The sequence below is a fragment of the Thamnophis elegans genome, chromosome Z (genome assembly GCF_009769535.1).
Source record: "Thamnophis elegans isolate rThaEle1 chromosome Z, rThaEle1.pri, whole genome shotgun sequence".
NCBI lineage: Eukaryota > Metazoa > Chordata > Lepidosauria > Squamata > Colubridae > Thamnophis > Thamnophis elegans.
In genome coordinates, this window is record NC_045558.1 from 22,128,424 (window position 1) to 22,144,240 (window position 15,817).

Here is a 15,817-nt window from a genome sequence, read left to right on the forward strand (position 1 = left end):
CAGACATGTAAGTAAACTGCAGTGACAGTAGATAGAGAGCGTATAATAAAACAAACCAAGAAAAAGAAATTGCCTCCATCTGATCTGCAAGATTAGCATCATACTGGTTTTTCTGAATGGCATCTAAAAGACCACCATAGAAAAGGCCCCTACAGAGGAAAAAGGCATAGTGTCTCTCTAAAGAGAAAACAGGTATAAATGGACGTTTTCATGTTTGTTTGTTTTAAATAACATGGCATCTAGCTGAAACAGAGGTGGGCTTCTGCCGGTTTGCCCCAGATCAGGCAAGCTGGTAGTGGCAGCAGTGGGAGGTTCCGCCCACCTGCCCGGATGCTTTGGTGCATGTGCAGAAGTGCCATGCAAGTAAGCACGAGCAAACCGGTAGTAAACTAAATTGAAACCCACCACTGAGCTGAAGAGTGTCTTATCTATCACCTTGGTCATGCCTGGAAAACTGAGAAGATTGTTTTTAAAAAGTACAGGAGAGGGATATTCTGCTGATCTGAAATTGAGACAACTCAGGAAATGATATTCTGTTCTGTGAAAGTAGATTGTCCTTGACAGGAAAAGCAGGCACATCTGGCATCTAATGTACACCCAAAGATGTATAATTTTTTGGATGAGTGACTTATTTAACACTTGCATGATTTGACCCAGCTGTGGCATAATTCAGTGCAGCATTATTCCATTGTTTAATTTTTTTGCAAAATTCCTGATTCTTTGTACCCAATTAATGTTTTTGGAGTGGTATGCAATGCCTAAACTCTCGAAATAAGCTTTGCACTTGATTCCCAGGAGGCTTTGTGAGTGATAAGTCTTGGCTTTCCTGTTTACTAAAGGAAATATAGTGGAAAGTCATCAGAAAATGAGTTCCCTTTTGCTCTCTCCCCCCCTCTCTTTTCTTAGCTTTCCCTTTTACACATAACAGACTCTTTGTATGTAGAGTCGCTTCCTCATCCTTCTGTGCAGCTGAGCTGTTCGTTTCCCTCCCTTTTGAAGCATCTTTCACACAATGAGTAGGAAGTAAGGAAATGAAGCATAGCACTGTAATTCATGAAAATTGTCCAAAAAGATGTTCATCTGGGAGTAAGATACAAGGCTACTAATTAAGCAAAATGCTGTCCAAATCCAGAATACTCCAGATTTCATTGGCAATTTCTGAGTTTCTCTTTTCTAGAAGTAGTGACTGACTGACTTATCAAAGGATTTACGGGAGCTAAAAGACTCAAATAAGAAGCATTTTAAGAGGAATGTTGAAGTCCTAACCATAAATAGCAAAGTGGTTCCTGAATATGATGTTCACCTCTATTTTAGTTCTTCGTGTTAGTGGATTTATTTACATTCATTTGGAGGCTGCCTCGGGGTTTTAAAGTTTTAAAAACCTGGGACTGTGTTTTTAAAACTTAAAAATACAGTCCCAGCAAGCTACATCACTATGGAATTCTAATTAAAGCTTTTTTCTCTAAGAGCCTTGTAAAATAATGAGACTTCTCTTTCTTCAAAATTAATCTGGATTTACTAACAGAAATCTAGAAACAGCATGGGAATTTCTAAATTGGATCTAGGTAAAGGTTCCCCTCACACCTCTGTGCTAGTTGTTCCCAACTCTAGGGGGCTGTGCTCATCTTTGTTTCAAAGCTGAAGAGACGCCTCCATGGTCATGTGGCCAGCATGATTAAACACTGAAGGCGCACAGAACGCTGTTACCTTCCCACCAAAGGTGGTTCCTATTTTTCTACTTGCATTTTTACGTGCTTTTGACAATTAACAGGAGCTCTCTCCGTTATGCGGCACTAAGGATTTGAACCACCAAACTGCTGACCTTTCCGATCAACAAGCTCAGCATCTTAGCCACTGAGCCACTGTATCCCATAAATTGGATATAACATAATGCCTAATCAATTAATCAGGTAGAGAGACAATTTGGTATCTTGGTTAAGACACCAGGCTATAAACCAGCAGAGTTCCACTTTAGGCACAAAACCAGATGGGCAATCTTGGACTACTCATGTTCTCTCAGCCCTAAGAATTATAAAGACACTTCTGAAATCTCACCAAGAAAATTTCAGACTAGTCCAGGCAGCCACCAGTCACTGCTGACTTGAAGCACTCAAATATACAAACAAAATCCAAGTAAATTTCCCCTATAGTGCTTTGAATTGTTTTCCCCACTTTTTAAAACTTCTTCTCAAAACAGTTCTAAAATAATTCTACAGCAGGGGTTTTGTTAGTTTTTCTTTAAATTCCTGAAGATTTTGTGAAAGGGGCAAAATTCTATACACAGTAGTATCTGGCTGCAATCTGACTGTTTGTCATGCACTGTAGTTCTATTGAGCATGATGTGGTGACTAAAAGAATTATATGGAGACATTGTGACATTATTCCAGACTATTAGGTATGCTAGCTTGAGTTCCTGAATAAAAGGTAGGTTATAAATCAAATATTTATTTTATTTTATTTTAATTTGAGATTGTCCTTGACTGGAACTAGAATAATAAGGAAAATACTGCTGTAACACTGGTTACAGCTAAAAATGACTTCAACCTTTTGCATTCATGAGTTGAGGATAACATGAACACAACACTATAAGGATACAATTAAAAAAATATTATGGAAGATCTTTGTAACATGGTTAGATGCAACTGAGAGCATAGTTCAGTAGTTATCTTTTTCGAGGTGTGATGGCCAGATATCACAATCTTCTGTCACCAATAAAGTAAAGATCTCAGAAATGTTAAGAAGATGCTACATCCAGAGAGATTTTAACATGAAACATTAGAGTATCTTTCATCCTCAAGATCTCTAGGAAAGAATCGTTTTCTTCATCAAACATGAGTGGCATCTAGTTTCAAAAATAACTTTCAAAGAGGCTGTCTTCCGGAATATGCTGAAATCAATCTAATAAAAAGTCCTCTAACTTTTAAGAAATTGAATGCATCAAACTGTCTTCATGATAGGTTTCATGGTATTAGTAATGAGTAGTACATTCTGAGGAGACTACGCAATCATTTCTACATCCTTTACTGGCTCTAGAAAATATTTTTGGCATTATAACCTTTAATTTGATTTCACATTTTTCCACTTTCCATTTTTTTACAACTCTGTCACTTATTGGCATTCACTTGATACAGATAAAACTGTTCTTTGGTCTTGAAATAAAAGAATGCAATTTTCAGTTACAGGCAGACTAAAAGCTTTCTGGTATGTTTGTCACACAGAAGATGCTAATCATAGTTGCTACATTGTTGTTGGGGGTTCTAAATAGGTTCCTAGGCATTTTTAGAAAAAAAAATGGAGAGTGGCTGGAAATAAGCAACTAACTCAAGGGTCAGCAACTTATGGAGCTGCATGTGGCTCTTTCATCCCTCTGCTGTGGCTCCCTGTTGCTGGTTGGCTCCGCAATTAACAGGACTTTCAGTTAGGACAGCTAAAGGGAAAAAGGATGCTGCGCTGGAAGGAGACATTATGGTGTGGGAACTGGATTTCCAGTTGCCTCCAGAATTTAATGGGGGGCTTCCGGTTAAAACCTTTGTGGCTCTTTGAGTGTTTAAGGTTGCCCTGAACTATCTCAATAAAAGTATAAAGATAACCAGAACAAGGGGAAATTTCACCAGTTGTTCATCCAGCAAGTGGGTGTTTTATAATTGCAGGGATCAGTTATGAACATAACTCAAGAATTGCCAGTATATATAATCCATAGCACTCTTGTAGGCAATAAACATTATTTAATAGATTAAGTGGTTAATTGATAAACGATGCATATCTTATGAGTATGCATCTAAAAAAAATCCCTTCCACTGTATTGGAAAACAATGAGATGGAAAAGTATGTTATTCAAAAAATTCAAAAACAAGATATTCTCAGGTGTATAGCAAAGATCTCATTTTGAATGGTACTTTTCAAACTTTTCTGACAGATTCTACTAAATGGAACAATATATTTAGCAAGCAGAGAAGCAAGAGAATAATCTCCCCATGTAGCTTGCTAAATAACCACTTCTGCATTCTTTATATTGAACAACAATTCAACTATGCAAAAAGGAGGCAATATATAACACCATCCAGCAACCCCAGCCAGTCTCTCTAATGATGAGAGACGCTAGAAATTACAGTTCAATAACATTCAGAGGTCCACAAGTTGATCACTATGGCTAGGCAGATCAACAGCAAAGTTCCTGTGGTTTGTACCAAGCATCATGCTTCACCTGGCAAAATTAATATAGCCCCAGCTAGAATCACAGTTTTCAAATGATGGTTTCATATATAATTATTTGAACCGAAGTGGGACAACCGGTTCTATATGAAACCATCATTTGAAAACTGTGATGGGCTGCCACCAGTTCCGACCCATTCAGGTGAACTGGTAGTTCTGGTGAGCAGTTGGCCCCACCCACCCACCCCTGCCCTATCCTGTCCTATATTTCCATGTTTTTCAGTTCAGCTGATTCGCGCAGCACAGGCGCTGCAGTAGAAGGTAAGTTTTAGAGCTTAAAATGGATGTTTTTTGAATGCTGCGTGTGACCGGTTGTCAAACCATTTGCAGCCCACCCCTGCTTGAAAAAGGTGTTCAGATTTAGCTTTGATGAAGCAAAATATTCTTTTGAAATTCCCCACAGTTTCAATAGCTATCGCATACTGAACTTACTTACCTATAAGTAAGTGGTTCTCAACCTTCCCAATGCCGCGACCCTTTAATACAGTTCCTCATGTTGTAGTGACCCCCAACCATCAAATTGGTGTCTCGGTTCCTAAGATCATCGAAAATATGTGTTTTCCGATGGTCTTAGGTGACCCCTGTGAAAGGGTCGTTCGACCCCCAAAGGGGTCCCGACCCACAGGTTGAGAACTGCTGCTATAAATGGAGTACATTTAACAATTAATATCATTTCTTTAATGTCTCTCCTGCTCAGCTAATATAGGATATTACAAAGGTCTTGCTTCCTGGAACATTCATATCTGATAATGGGTCTGCTGTAAATCTTTGATTTAACAGACCAACTTGGATTAAAATTGTCCACTAAATTATACGTATCAATAAATGTAATTGATATTTATGTCATTAAGATGTTATTTTTAGGTCATCACTTTACATAATTATGCAAGTAGTATAACTTGATGGAAACCGTAAAAATGTCAATTACATAATTATGCAAATGACACAGAGTATAACAATTTTCTGGACTGCTGCAGAAATGATGAGTCTCGTGTGCTGTTTGGAGTGAAATTGAAAGGGGAAAAAAATTGTCCCAGGCATCCAAACTGCACTGAATGAAACTAGAAAATCATTTAGGTTGTTTTGCATTAATTTCTCAGGCCATACTGTACTGTTGCAAGCCTGTTGGTAGCTTTATTTTGTTTGATTTGTGTCACTTTTAGATGCCTTTAATCTGGGTTGTCTATGTGTTGGCATGTTTTATCTGGTTTTATGGGAGAGGGGGGGGGTTTGGTTTTGTACACTGTCCAGAGTCCATTGCAGCTGCTGGGAGGTTATAATACATTTAAATAAATAAATAATTTTAACTAGAAAATGAGCAGAAGAAGTGGAATTGAAACAAGGAATTCTCAACTGTTAAGAGAAATGTGCCTCTGGTGGTCCGTGATATGTGACATGCGATTCAATACCCATGCTGTGTTTGTTTTTGTTTTTCATGGATCTCCTTTTAAGTTCAGCAGACCTTCCAGTTTTGAAATATTTGTCCTAAGTAGAATAAGAAAGTTTCTTAATACTGTATAGATTAGTTGGAACTGAGCAAAATGACGGAGTTTGCCCACAAACAAATTAGGCAATGGCTCACCTATCACAAGCATCCATCAGATGACATACACACTGATGCTGATGGAAAAAATAAATACTGGTGCCACCCAGGATAAAGGAATACATCGGCCCTGAACACTTTTCAAATTATGACGTATGTGGTAAAGCTCTTATGAAAATAAATAATGGGTGATATTAATAATCTTTTACTTGTACCTAGCAAACAGCCATGTAAAAATAAGTAAAAAGAAGCAATGGGTGGAAACTAATCAAGGATAGAAGCAACTTAGCACTAAGGACACATTTCCTGACAGAACAATTAATCAGTGGAACAGCTTGCCTCCAGAAGTTGTGAATGCCACAACACTGGAAGTCTTTAAGAAGATATTGCATAACCATTTATCTGAAGTGGTGTAGGGTTTCTTGCCTAAGCAAGGGGTTGGACTAGAAGACCTCCAAAGTCCCTCCCAACTCTGTTATTCTACTCCACAATTCTCAATATGACCACTTGCTCTTTTCATGGACATGATTTTGCAGTATCCACAGTATCACTTAGAGGCAAATAAGGTATACCTGTTATTCCTCATAGAGTAGTGCCTAGCTTACTACACTGAGCTTCTGGAGAAAATACAAGGTAATAATATAGCAAATGAGCAAAGTAGCGAAAGATAATAATAATAATAATAATAATAATAATAATAATAATAATAATAATAATAATAATAAAAATCAGATCCGGCGAAACAATTGGCCGCTGTGATACAATTGTATAATAATAATAATAATAATAATAATAATAATAATAATAATAATAATAATAATAATAATGTTGGGGTCAGGTTGGCATCTGGTCCCGTAAAAAAAAACCGCCAACCCATACAATATGGTGAAAAAAACAAATAAGAATTCCATACCGCATCGGTCGTCGCGCGGGTTAACAAGGGCCGCGGCGGATGTTGGGGTCTCTGGACATCCGCCGACAAGTGGGCTACAAGTGGACCAGCCAACAAAACGACAAAAATATAGTGCAGATGAAAACCGTGCCATAATGGCCTGTTACTACAACTCAGAGCCAGAAAAAAGAGGCTATTTAAAGCGAATGTATGAATTATGGAAACAACAATATCCAGATTCAAATGTTAGTGAACAACGACTAGCAGATCAAAGGCGATTTATTATACGGAATAAAGTGTTTAGTGAAGTTGAACATGAGGAAATTCAGGCAAATTGCAAAACCCAAAAAACAATATCACAAGCGGAAATAACTGATATTCAAGACACAACTAAAGACATTATAGCAGAACTCCCAGAAGAAGCTCTCGGGGAGGAAATAACATCACCACCACTAGAACCAGTTATCACTGAACCAACTGATGAACTAACTCAAAAACAAAAAGAATTGAAGGATAAGATCATGGAGCATTTTCTGCTTAATGAGGAAAGGCAACGTTTACCATCACTAAAAACTGTGCCTAAGAAAATTTTGGCCCCTATCATGAAAATGGTTAATGCAGTGTTTTCAACAATTGAACTGGGATCCATCTTGGAAACAAACCAGTTAATGTACAGCGCAGCTGTAATAGTAACTAATGAACTAAAGTACCTAGTCACACAACAGAAAAAGCATCAAAGCCAAAGTGGAAAATCCGTTTAGAACAAAAAATCAAAAAATTAAGGGCAGATGCTAGTAACTTAAAGAACATGCATGAGCAACGGCTTAAAAACAACAAAATCATAGATCGGCTAATCAGGAGATATAGATTGGATACAAGAAACATCAATGAAGCTGTAGAGATTGTAAAACAGCAGATAACAGCAACAGCTAGAAAAATTGAAAGATATGAGGCACGAATCATCCAATATAAACAAAATCAGCAATTTCGATCAGACCAACGGCGTTTTTATCAAAGTCTTAATGTAAATGGTGACACCAAAAGTGAAAAACCAGAAAAACAGGCCACAGTTGAATTCTGGAAAGAATTGTGGGAAAATGCAAAGGACTACAACAAGGAAGCAAAGTGGATACATGACTTTGAGAAAAGCATTGGCAACAAACAAATGCAAGTATTAGAAATAACAACTGAGATGGTCAAAAATCGAGTTAAAAAGGTAAAGAATTGGACATCACCTGGAAAGGACCAATTACATGCAATATTGGCCAGGAAACTCTATGGAAAGTCAGAAATAGAAATCCAATCATTGACAAACACAGTCCGAGTATTCAGCACCGATATTTCAATGCAGTTTGGCATGGAAAAATGCGCCACTGTATCCATAAAAAGGGGCAAAATCACTGCATGTGAGGGAATTGAACTGCCCAATGGCCAATTAATTAAATGCAAAGAAAATGAAGCCTACAAATACTTAGGCATTCTGCAGTTGGATAACATCAAGCATGGAGAAGTAAAAACTATTGTCAGGCGAGAGTACACCAACAGAGTTAGGAAAATTTTAAAATCTAAATTGAATGGTGGAAATACAATCAAGGCCATAAATACCTGGGCAATACCAGTTATAAGATACACAGCTGGTATAGTTAACTGGACACAAGCTGATTTGGACCTTTTGGACCGAAAAACCAGGAAACTAATGACAATGCACTACAGTTTACATCCACGTGGTGATACTGATAGACTTTACCTGCCCCGAAAATCAGGTGGCAGAGGATTATTACAAGTGAAGCAAACAGTTGAAGAAGAAAAACATGCACTGGCTGATTATTTAAAAGAAAGTCAAGAACATCTATTAATCGAAGTAAAGAACAAAAATCTACTGAAGGCCCAACAGACGAAACAAGAATACAGAAAAGATGTGATAAAATCAAGAATGGAGAGTTGGCAGAACAAAGCACTGCATGGCCAATTTCTGGAAAAAATAAAAGATAAAGTGGACAGTGAACAAACTTGGTTATGGTTAACAACAGGTACATTAAAGAAAGAAACAGAGTCACTAATCCTGGCTGCGCAAGAACAAGCTATCCGCACAAATGCCATTAAGGCCAAAATCGAAAAATCCTCTGATGATGCCAAATGCAGACTTTGCAAAGAAGCTGATGAAACTGTTGATCACATACTCAGCTGCTGTAAAAAAATCGCGCAGATTGATTATAAATTGCGGCACAATTCAGTAGCACAAATGATCCATTGGAATTTGTGCAAAAATTATAATATTAAAACAGCAACAAACTGGTGGGAACATCAGCCTGAAAAAGTCACCGAAAATCAGATGGTCAAGATCTTGTGGGATTTCCATATACAAACGGACAAAATACTGGCGCATAATTCACCAGACATCACACTGGTTGAGAAAAATAAGGTCACAATCATATGCCAATGCCAAATCCGGCGAAACAACTGGCCGCTGTGATACAATTGTATAATAATAATAATAATAATAATAATAATAATAATAATAATAATAATAATAATAATAATACGAAAATACGTTACGATGTCCTAGGCCCCTGGGTGGGGCCCAACTAGTAACCAATGCCAAATCCGGCGAAACAACTGGCCGCTGTGATACAATTGTATAATAATAATAATAATAATAATAATAATAATAATAATAATAATAAGCAAAAATACGTTACGACGTCCTAGGCCCCTGGGTGGGGCCCGACTAGTAACCAATGCCAAATCCAGCGAAACAACTGGCCGCTGTGATACAATTGTATAATAATAATAATAATAATAATAATAATAATAATAATACGAAAATACGTTACGACGTCCTAGGCCCCTGGGTGGGGCCCGACTAGTAACCAATGCCAAATCCGGCGAAACAACTGGCCGCTGTGATACAATTGTATAATAATAATAATAATTAATAATAATAATAATAATAATAATAATACGTTATGACGTCCTAGGCCCCTGGGTGGGGCCCAACTAGTAATCAATGCCAAATCCGGCGAAACAACTGGCCGCTGTGATACAATTCTGTTGTTGCGAATAATAATAATAATAATAATAATCATAATCATAATCATAATCATAATCATAATCATAATACCAATAATAATATTGTACCTTTCCATGCTTCTCTACTGCTTCTTTTCACCCCAGCCCATTTCTATTACAGTTCCACAAATCTTTATTTGGCCAAAGTAGCGAGAATGATACAGTAATGAAATCTGAGTGGTTCCTGGTTTCTTCATCCTACCCAGCTGTGTGGGGCTTTTTACAAGACATTCTTTAAATGAACTTTCTGAAGTGGTACCAAAGGGTTCTGTGGCACAACTTCTAAACATCTACACTCCACCCCCATGACCTGTCCAAATCCAATTCTGTCGCTTTGCATGCACACTGAGAGCTTCTATACCAGAGACAAATTCCTTGGGCGTTTAATCATACTAGGACAAATAAAGTATGCAATCCAATCCAATATAAACCAATATTTCCACCCAAGATTTGGAATAGGGAAGTGAACTAGTAGCAAAATAATTTTGAGAATATGTTTTCGTATTAGCAGAACCATGTTTCTGTAGCTCAAAAGATGACAAGGATAGCAAAAAAAAAAAAAAAACCTCAGGGACATCTGTGTTATTTTCTTCAATTTTGATATGAGGTTTATCGTGTGTAAAGTTGCATCGTGTGCATTAGTCTGACAATATTATGATTGTACACATTTATCAAATATATTAGAATGGAATGGAATAGAACAGAATTTAACTTTATTGTCACTTTGAATACACTAATTTGCATACATTAAAATTCTCAAAGGGTCACTACCTCCAATATACACTGCATAAAAATGACACAATAAGTAGATAAATAAATAAATAAATGCAAAATTATGTATATACCCATATATATTATATGACACAGAAAAGCAACCTGGTCTAGTTCAAATATATACATGTACATGATGAGAAAACCTATTCTTGTGAGTTTACCAGGCAGATGGCATAGGGAGCAAAACTGTTACAGAATCTGGTAGTCCTGCTAGAAATACTTAAAAACCTCTTCCCAGAGGGGAGCAACAGAAACAGACTATAAAGCGGATGTTTGGGGTTTTTAACAATGCTTTGAGCTCTAAGCACATAGTGCTTATAAGCAGTATCCTGAATAACAGAAGCAATATTTCTGCAATCTTCTCAGCTGTCCTCACCACTCTCTGTATGGACTTTCTATCTGAGACACTGCTGCAAATGAAATCATTGGATTGGATTCAGACCCACGTGAATTACTGTAAATTTGGAATCAGTCCATAACATTAAACCAGGAACTCTAATAAGCCTACTAAAATCACTTTAAACATCTGTTGCTTAAAAAAAAATACTAATGCTAAAATGTTATAAAAATAGAAATTAAAAAAAATATTCTCTATTTTTTTTCAGAAACTCTGGAGAATGGACCTAACAAGCGTGAAAGGTGAGTAAAATTTTCCTTTGCTTATTGAATAGTTCAAAAGCAAATATAAGTAGAGATTGTTGGAAGCAGAAGTCATGGACATCATCCTGTTTCCATCAGAAGGATAACAAGCTCAGAAGACATGGAAAACTTTGATGGCAGCAATTCCCTCACTTCGTAAGCTAAAATTAGGAAGAGGAAAAAAGGCAAACTTGTCAAAGTGGTGGATAAGCAAGAGAGAAAGTGATTGACCATACATGGACTCCAGCAGAAAAAAAAATATTGGCATCCCTACCCTGTGAAGAGCCTTTAGGGCAGTGATTCTCAATCTTGGGAACTTTAAGATGTCTGGATTTTAATTCCTAGAATTCCCCAGCCAGCATGAGGTCCAGACATCTTAAAGATGCCAAGGTTGAGAAACATTGCATGCCTCTGCTGTCCACATGGTGTTCTCCTCTGTTTAGCAATTGACTCATTACAATACAATACAACAGCCGAGTTGGAAGGGACCTTGGAGTTCTTCTAGGCAAGAAACCCTATACCATTTCAGACAAATGGCTATCCAACATCTTCTTAAAGACTTCCAGTGTTGGAGCATTCACAACTTCTGGAGGCAAGCTGTTCCACTGATTAATTGTTCTACTGATCACTATTATTTTCTAACAAAGTGTTGAAGAGCTGTGTTGAGGAATCAAGACGGAAGGTGGCGCTTGGCAGTATTTCAAATAAACAAGCAAAATATTTTTAAAGTTACGTGAAACTTAACAGAGCTATTCAAGAATTCTACTCTCCAGTCCTACCCTTATTTATTCAATTCAGTAAAAATGTCTCCGTCAGTTTGAATGAAGAGGCTGCTTTAGAGAGCCACTCGTACAGAAAGGACAATGGGAGAAGGCTGTTGACCCAGATGCAGATATTGAAAGGCCATTGGATCTCATGGGATGACAGAGGATGGTGCCAGTTTTGTGATGGGGAAGTCAGGCTAAGAGACCTAGTTGTTCTGGTGGTGAAGGCACTAAGCTAGAAACAAGGACATTGCAAATTTTGGTCCTGCCTTACACAGGAAAGCCAACTGGGTGATTTTGGGCCAGTCCCTCTCTCTCAGCCCAATCCATCTCATACAGTCCTTGGGGAAAAATAGGAAAAGAAAGGAAACACATTTCTGTCTTGAGTTATTTATAAAAATAATAAAAATGGGAGAGAGCGCCTTTGAGAGGCACATCATAACCATTCTTATTTTTAAATCCCATCATCCCTGAGAAACAGCGGTTTTCAGGCTATATGTTGGAAAATCAAAGGTTCTTTGGTTCAGTCAATTTTTGAGGTGCTGAGAAGCCTCAGATGGAGCGCCGCATTCCCCAAATTGTGGGTCCTCTTTTTTTTGTTTGGTGTGTTGTATTAGCCCAAACAATTGTAGCTAATCCAATAAACCGAGTAAAATTGTGCCTTGTGAGAACCAGGTTAATGTGCAGAAATGGGAGAGGGAATTATGTCTGGATGCCTGTATTGACTTGACAGGAACAAGTCAATGGAAAGGTTAAGGATGAGTGAGGATGTCATACTGTCAGAGGGGAAATTTCAATAGATTAGGAGAAAGTCTTAATTGGAAGAATGTTCCCTTCTAATCCTATTGCCCCACTCAGGTTCAGTCCTATCAAGAGGACAGATACCGTCTCTGTACCGGGAGACACAGGCAAGATTTCCCCCCTTGTACTGTACATTCTGCAGGAGATTCTTTTTTAAACAAACAGATTTTTATATGCCTAATGGAGAAAAGTATTATTTCACTGTTTGAGTGCATGAGTATCATAATAATTAACAAACATGGAAACATTTCTTGATGTTTGTTTCCAGTGCAGTGAACAGGAAAAGATCAAGCAAAGACGAGACATATTGGAAGGAGATCAATGCAGCGATGGCCTTAACCAATCTTGCCCAGGGAAAGGACAAACTGCAGGGTACCACCAGCTGCATCATTCAGAAATCTTCACACATATCAGAAGTGAAGACAGTGAAAGTTCCACTGGTGCCAATGCCATTTTAAGAGAAAAAGTGATTTACTTATCTTTCTCTCTGTGGATTTTTTTTTCATGCTGTTCGTTTTCTTGTAAGATCACAAAAGATCTAAAATAGGGATTGAAGCTCCTATTGTAGTCAGTGACAGTCAGGATGGATAAGAATAAGTGTAGCTCATCGGAAAGATCTCACCAGCAAGCACCAGCAAAATGATCCTGAGGAGGTTTGTGTGTGGTTGTCGTTCATTTTCTTGTTTGTGATGTAAAAGCTATTTCCAATGAATTGTGTTCTGTTATGGTACAGTAATCAAGAAATATTCTCTCAGGCTAAATAGTTTGTTTCTTAAATAACATGTCCATTATGGAGGGGGGGGGGACGTTCCCTGCTTTTTTCTTTTTAAGTCAAAATTATTAACTTATTTTATTGTATTAATCAAGCTGCACATTAACCATCTGCATTGCTATAACAATAAGTGCCTTGCTTTCTTACAGTAAGCTACAACGTGGGCATAGCTTTAGTAGACATCTGTGCCTCAATTTGTCAATCACCCAACTCTTAACCTTGCACGTAGTTCTAAGTTCATCTTGACCGTTCGAAGCTGACGTCAGAAAGGATATTATTACTGTTTTAAAAGCCCTAAAGCCCTTTTGATTTATCTGAATTGGAGACCCAGTAATATCTAAAATGAAATTGCTGTATTTTACCATGAAAGAAAAATTGATTGTTACCAAGCAATACTCTGCTTTGCTCAAGTGAAATCAAATTGCTATGTTTTGTTACCCATAGAATTATTTTGATAAGTGCAGTATTATGGCTCCAAGAGCTTGAGATCCAGGTTTTAAAAAGAAATAAGCCTCATTCATTTTAAGAAGAATTCGAACAGCAAGGACATTTATATGAGATGTGAAGCATCCTTCCTTTCAGGTGCTTTGCAGTCTGGATGTGGTTGTTTCTCAATATGATTTAAAAATACAGTGCCTCTCCTCCGCCTGACTGCTGTTTTGGCTCTTATTATTGTTGAGCATGAGAGCAAGATAGCAGCTCACAGAGAAATTAAATCTCACCTATGAAAATGTTCCTCTTAGCTTTATATAGTGCTTAATTTTTTTTTACATGAAAACGTATCCTGTGACAGCTTAAGTTGTTCTTGTTGCAGTAAAGCTATCAATAAATCCAGTGTAGATTCCTTCCTTTTAAAGTCCCCTTTAGATTTATTGAAACTGTTATGTAAGTAAACAAAGCAGCTCACTTTTTTTGGTACCAAGTCAATCTATGCTTCAGTTTATTATTTACATTGGAGCTCTGTAACTTTCCACGACGGAAACCGTTATTGCCTTAATGCATCCAAAATGTTTTTTATTTTGGTATGGAATGTATCAAATGAAGGCAATCCCCATTTCAATGAAGGAAAAGGGGGCATAATGAAATCTATATATTATATAAAGTGAAAAGCCTGAATTAAAAACATGTGGGGTACACAACAGACAAACAATTGTGGCACTGACTCAATTTAAAGTTAAAATAGATGCTAAATTAGGCATTAAAAACAACATTTTAAACCTCTAGATTTGACTGCCATTGAGTCAAGTGAATTGTATAAAATAGTTTTTATAGAGGTATATCAAATTTTTCTTCAATCATCCAAAAATGTTCTAATCAGGCTCCCTCCCTTATTTAAACAACAGTAAAGGCCCAAATAGTTTATATTGAGTGGTAAAAGAAAATTAGAGAAAAAAGTTGATTGCTAGAGTTTAGTTTAGCAAAGTTGAAACCAAGCTTATTTTCCTTTAATTGTTTGAATGTTACATTTGAATAACAATATCCAGACTAAATTGTAAACCTAGTTTTGAGAAAAAATCATTTAAACTCCAATATTGTTTTTATTGTTTATAAAAGGGGAGAGGGGAAAGGAAAAATCAGTATATGTTAGTTGAGATGGACAAGGCAGATTCACTGTTTAATTCCTCATGTCTCACCTGATAGCAATAGCACTTAGCAATAGCATTAGACTTATATACCGCTTTATAGTGCATTACAGCCCTCTCCGAGCGGTTTACAGAGTCAGCATATTGCCCCCCAACAATCTGCGTCCTGGAACGGAATTCTCTCTTTACAAGCAGTGGGTGACATGTACCCCATGCAGTCTTTAAATCTTTTTGGGCAGTACTTAAATCCCATTTGACCATAATTCCCCAAAATGCAAAGCATTCTTCCCACCACTTCAAAATATAAAAAAGCATGAAAATAGTAATATAATTCCTAATATAGAAATATCCCAGTGAAAAGAACAAGAGAACAGCCATTCCCATATTCTGCCCTGACTATTTGATTATCAGGGCATGGCTCCATCATATGGCAGTCATGTTGTGATCCTATCAACACTGAGAGCCTCCCTAAAATGTTCAATATCCACCAGAATGTTGCCTACTTTTACTTGATACTGTCAGGTTTATACATCCACGAGGTGTTCTTTGGGTAGAGAACTCCCAGCAGAAGAGTAGATAAGACTGGATTAAGACTTTTGCATATAGCTTTGCACAGAATTCTTTTAAGACTGTATTGCTAGTTTTCTAAACTCTTTGTAGTAAAATGAATCAAAGTAAGATAGATTTCTGTATTAAGTCTAAAGTGGATTGCAAAAGCAACCAGGGTTTGGCCTTCAATGTAAACTCCATTGGGAAGGTAGGTAACCT

The 15,817-nt window shown here is 37.2% G+C and overlaps 1 protein-coding gene across 1 annotated transcript in view; it reads left to right on the forward strand.

The window, feature by feature from the left end:
- MKX (mohawk homeobox) overlaps positions 1 to 13,152 on the forward strand; it is a 54,356-nt gene extending 41,204 nt beyond the window's left edge. Inside the window, exons 5-6 of the mRNA XM_032234506.1 lie at positions 11,096 to 11,129; positions 12,963 to 13,152. Coding sequence (XP_032090397.1) covers positions 11,096 to 11,129; positions 12,963 to 13,152 — 224 coding nt within the window. The remainder of the gene's footprint in view (positions 1 to 11,095; positions 11,130 to 12,962) is intronic.
- Positions 13,153 to 15,817: the final 2,665 nt, after the last annotated feature.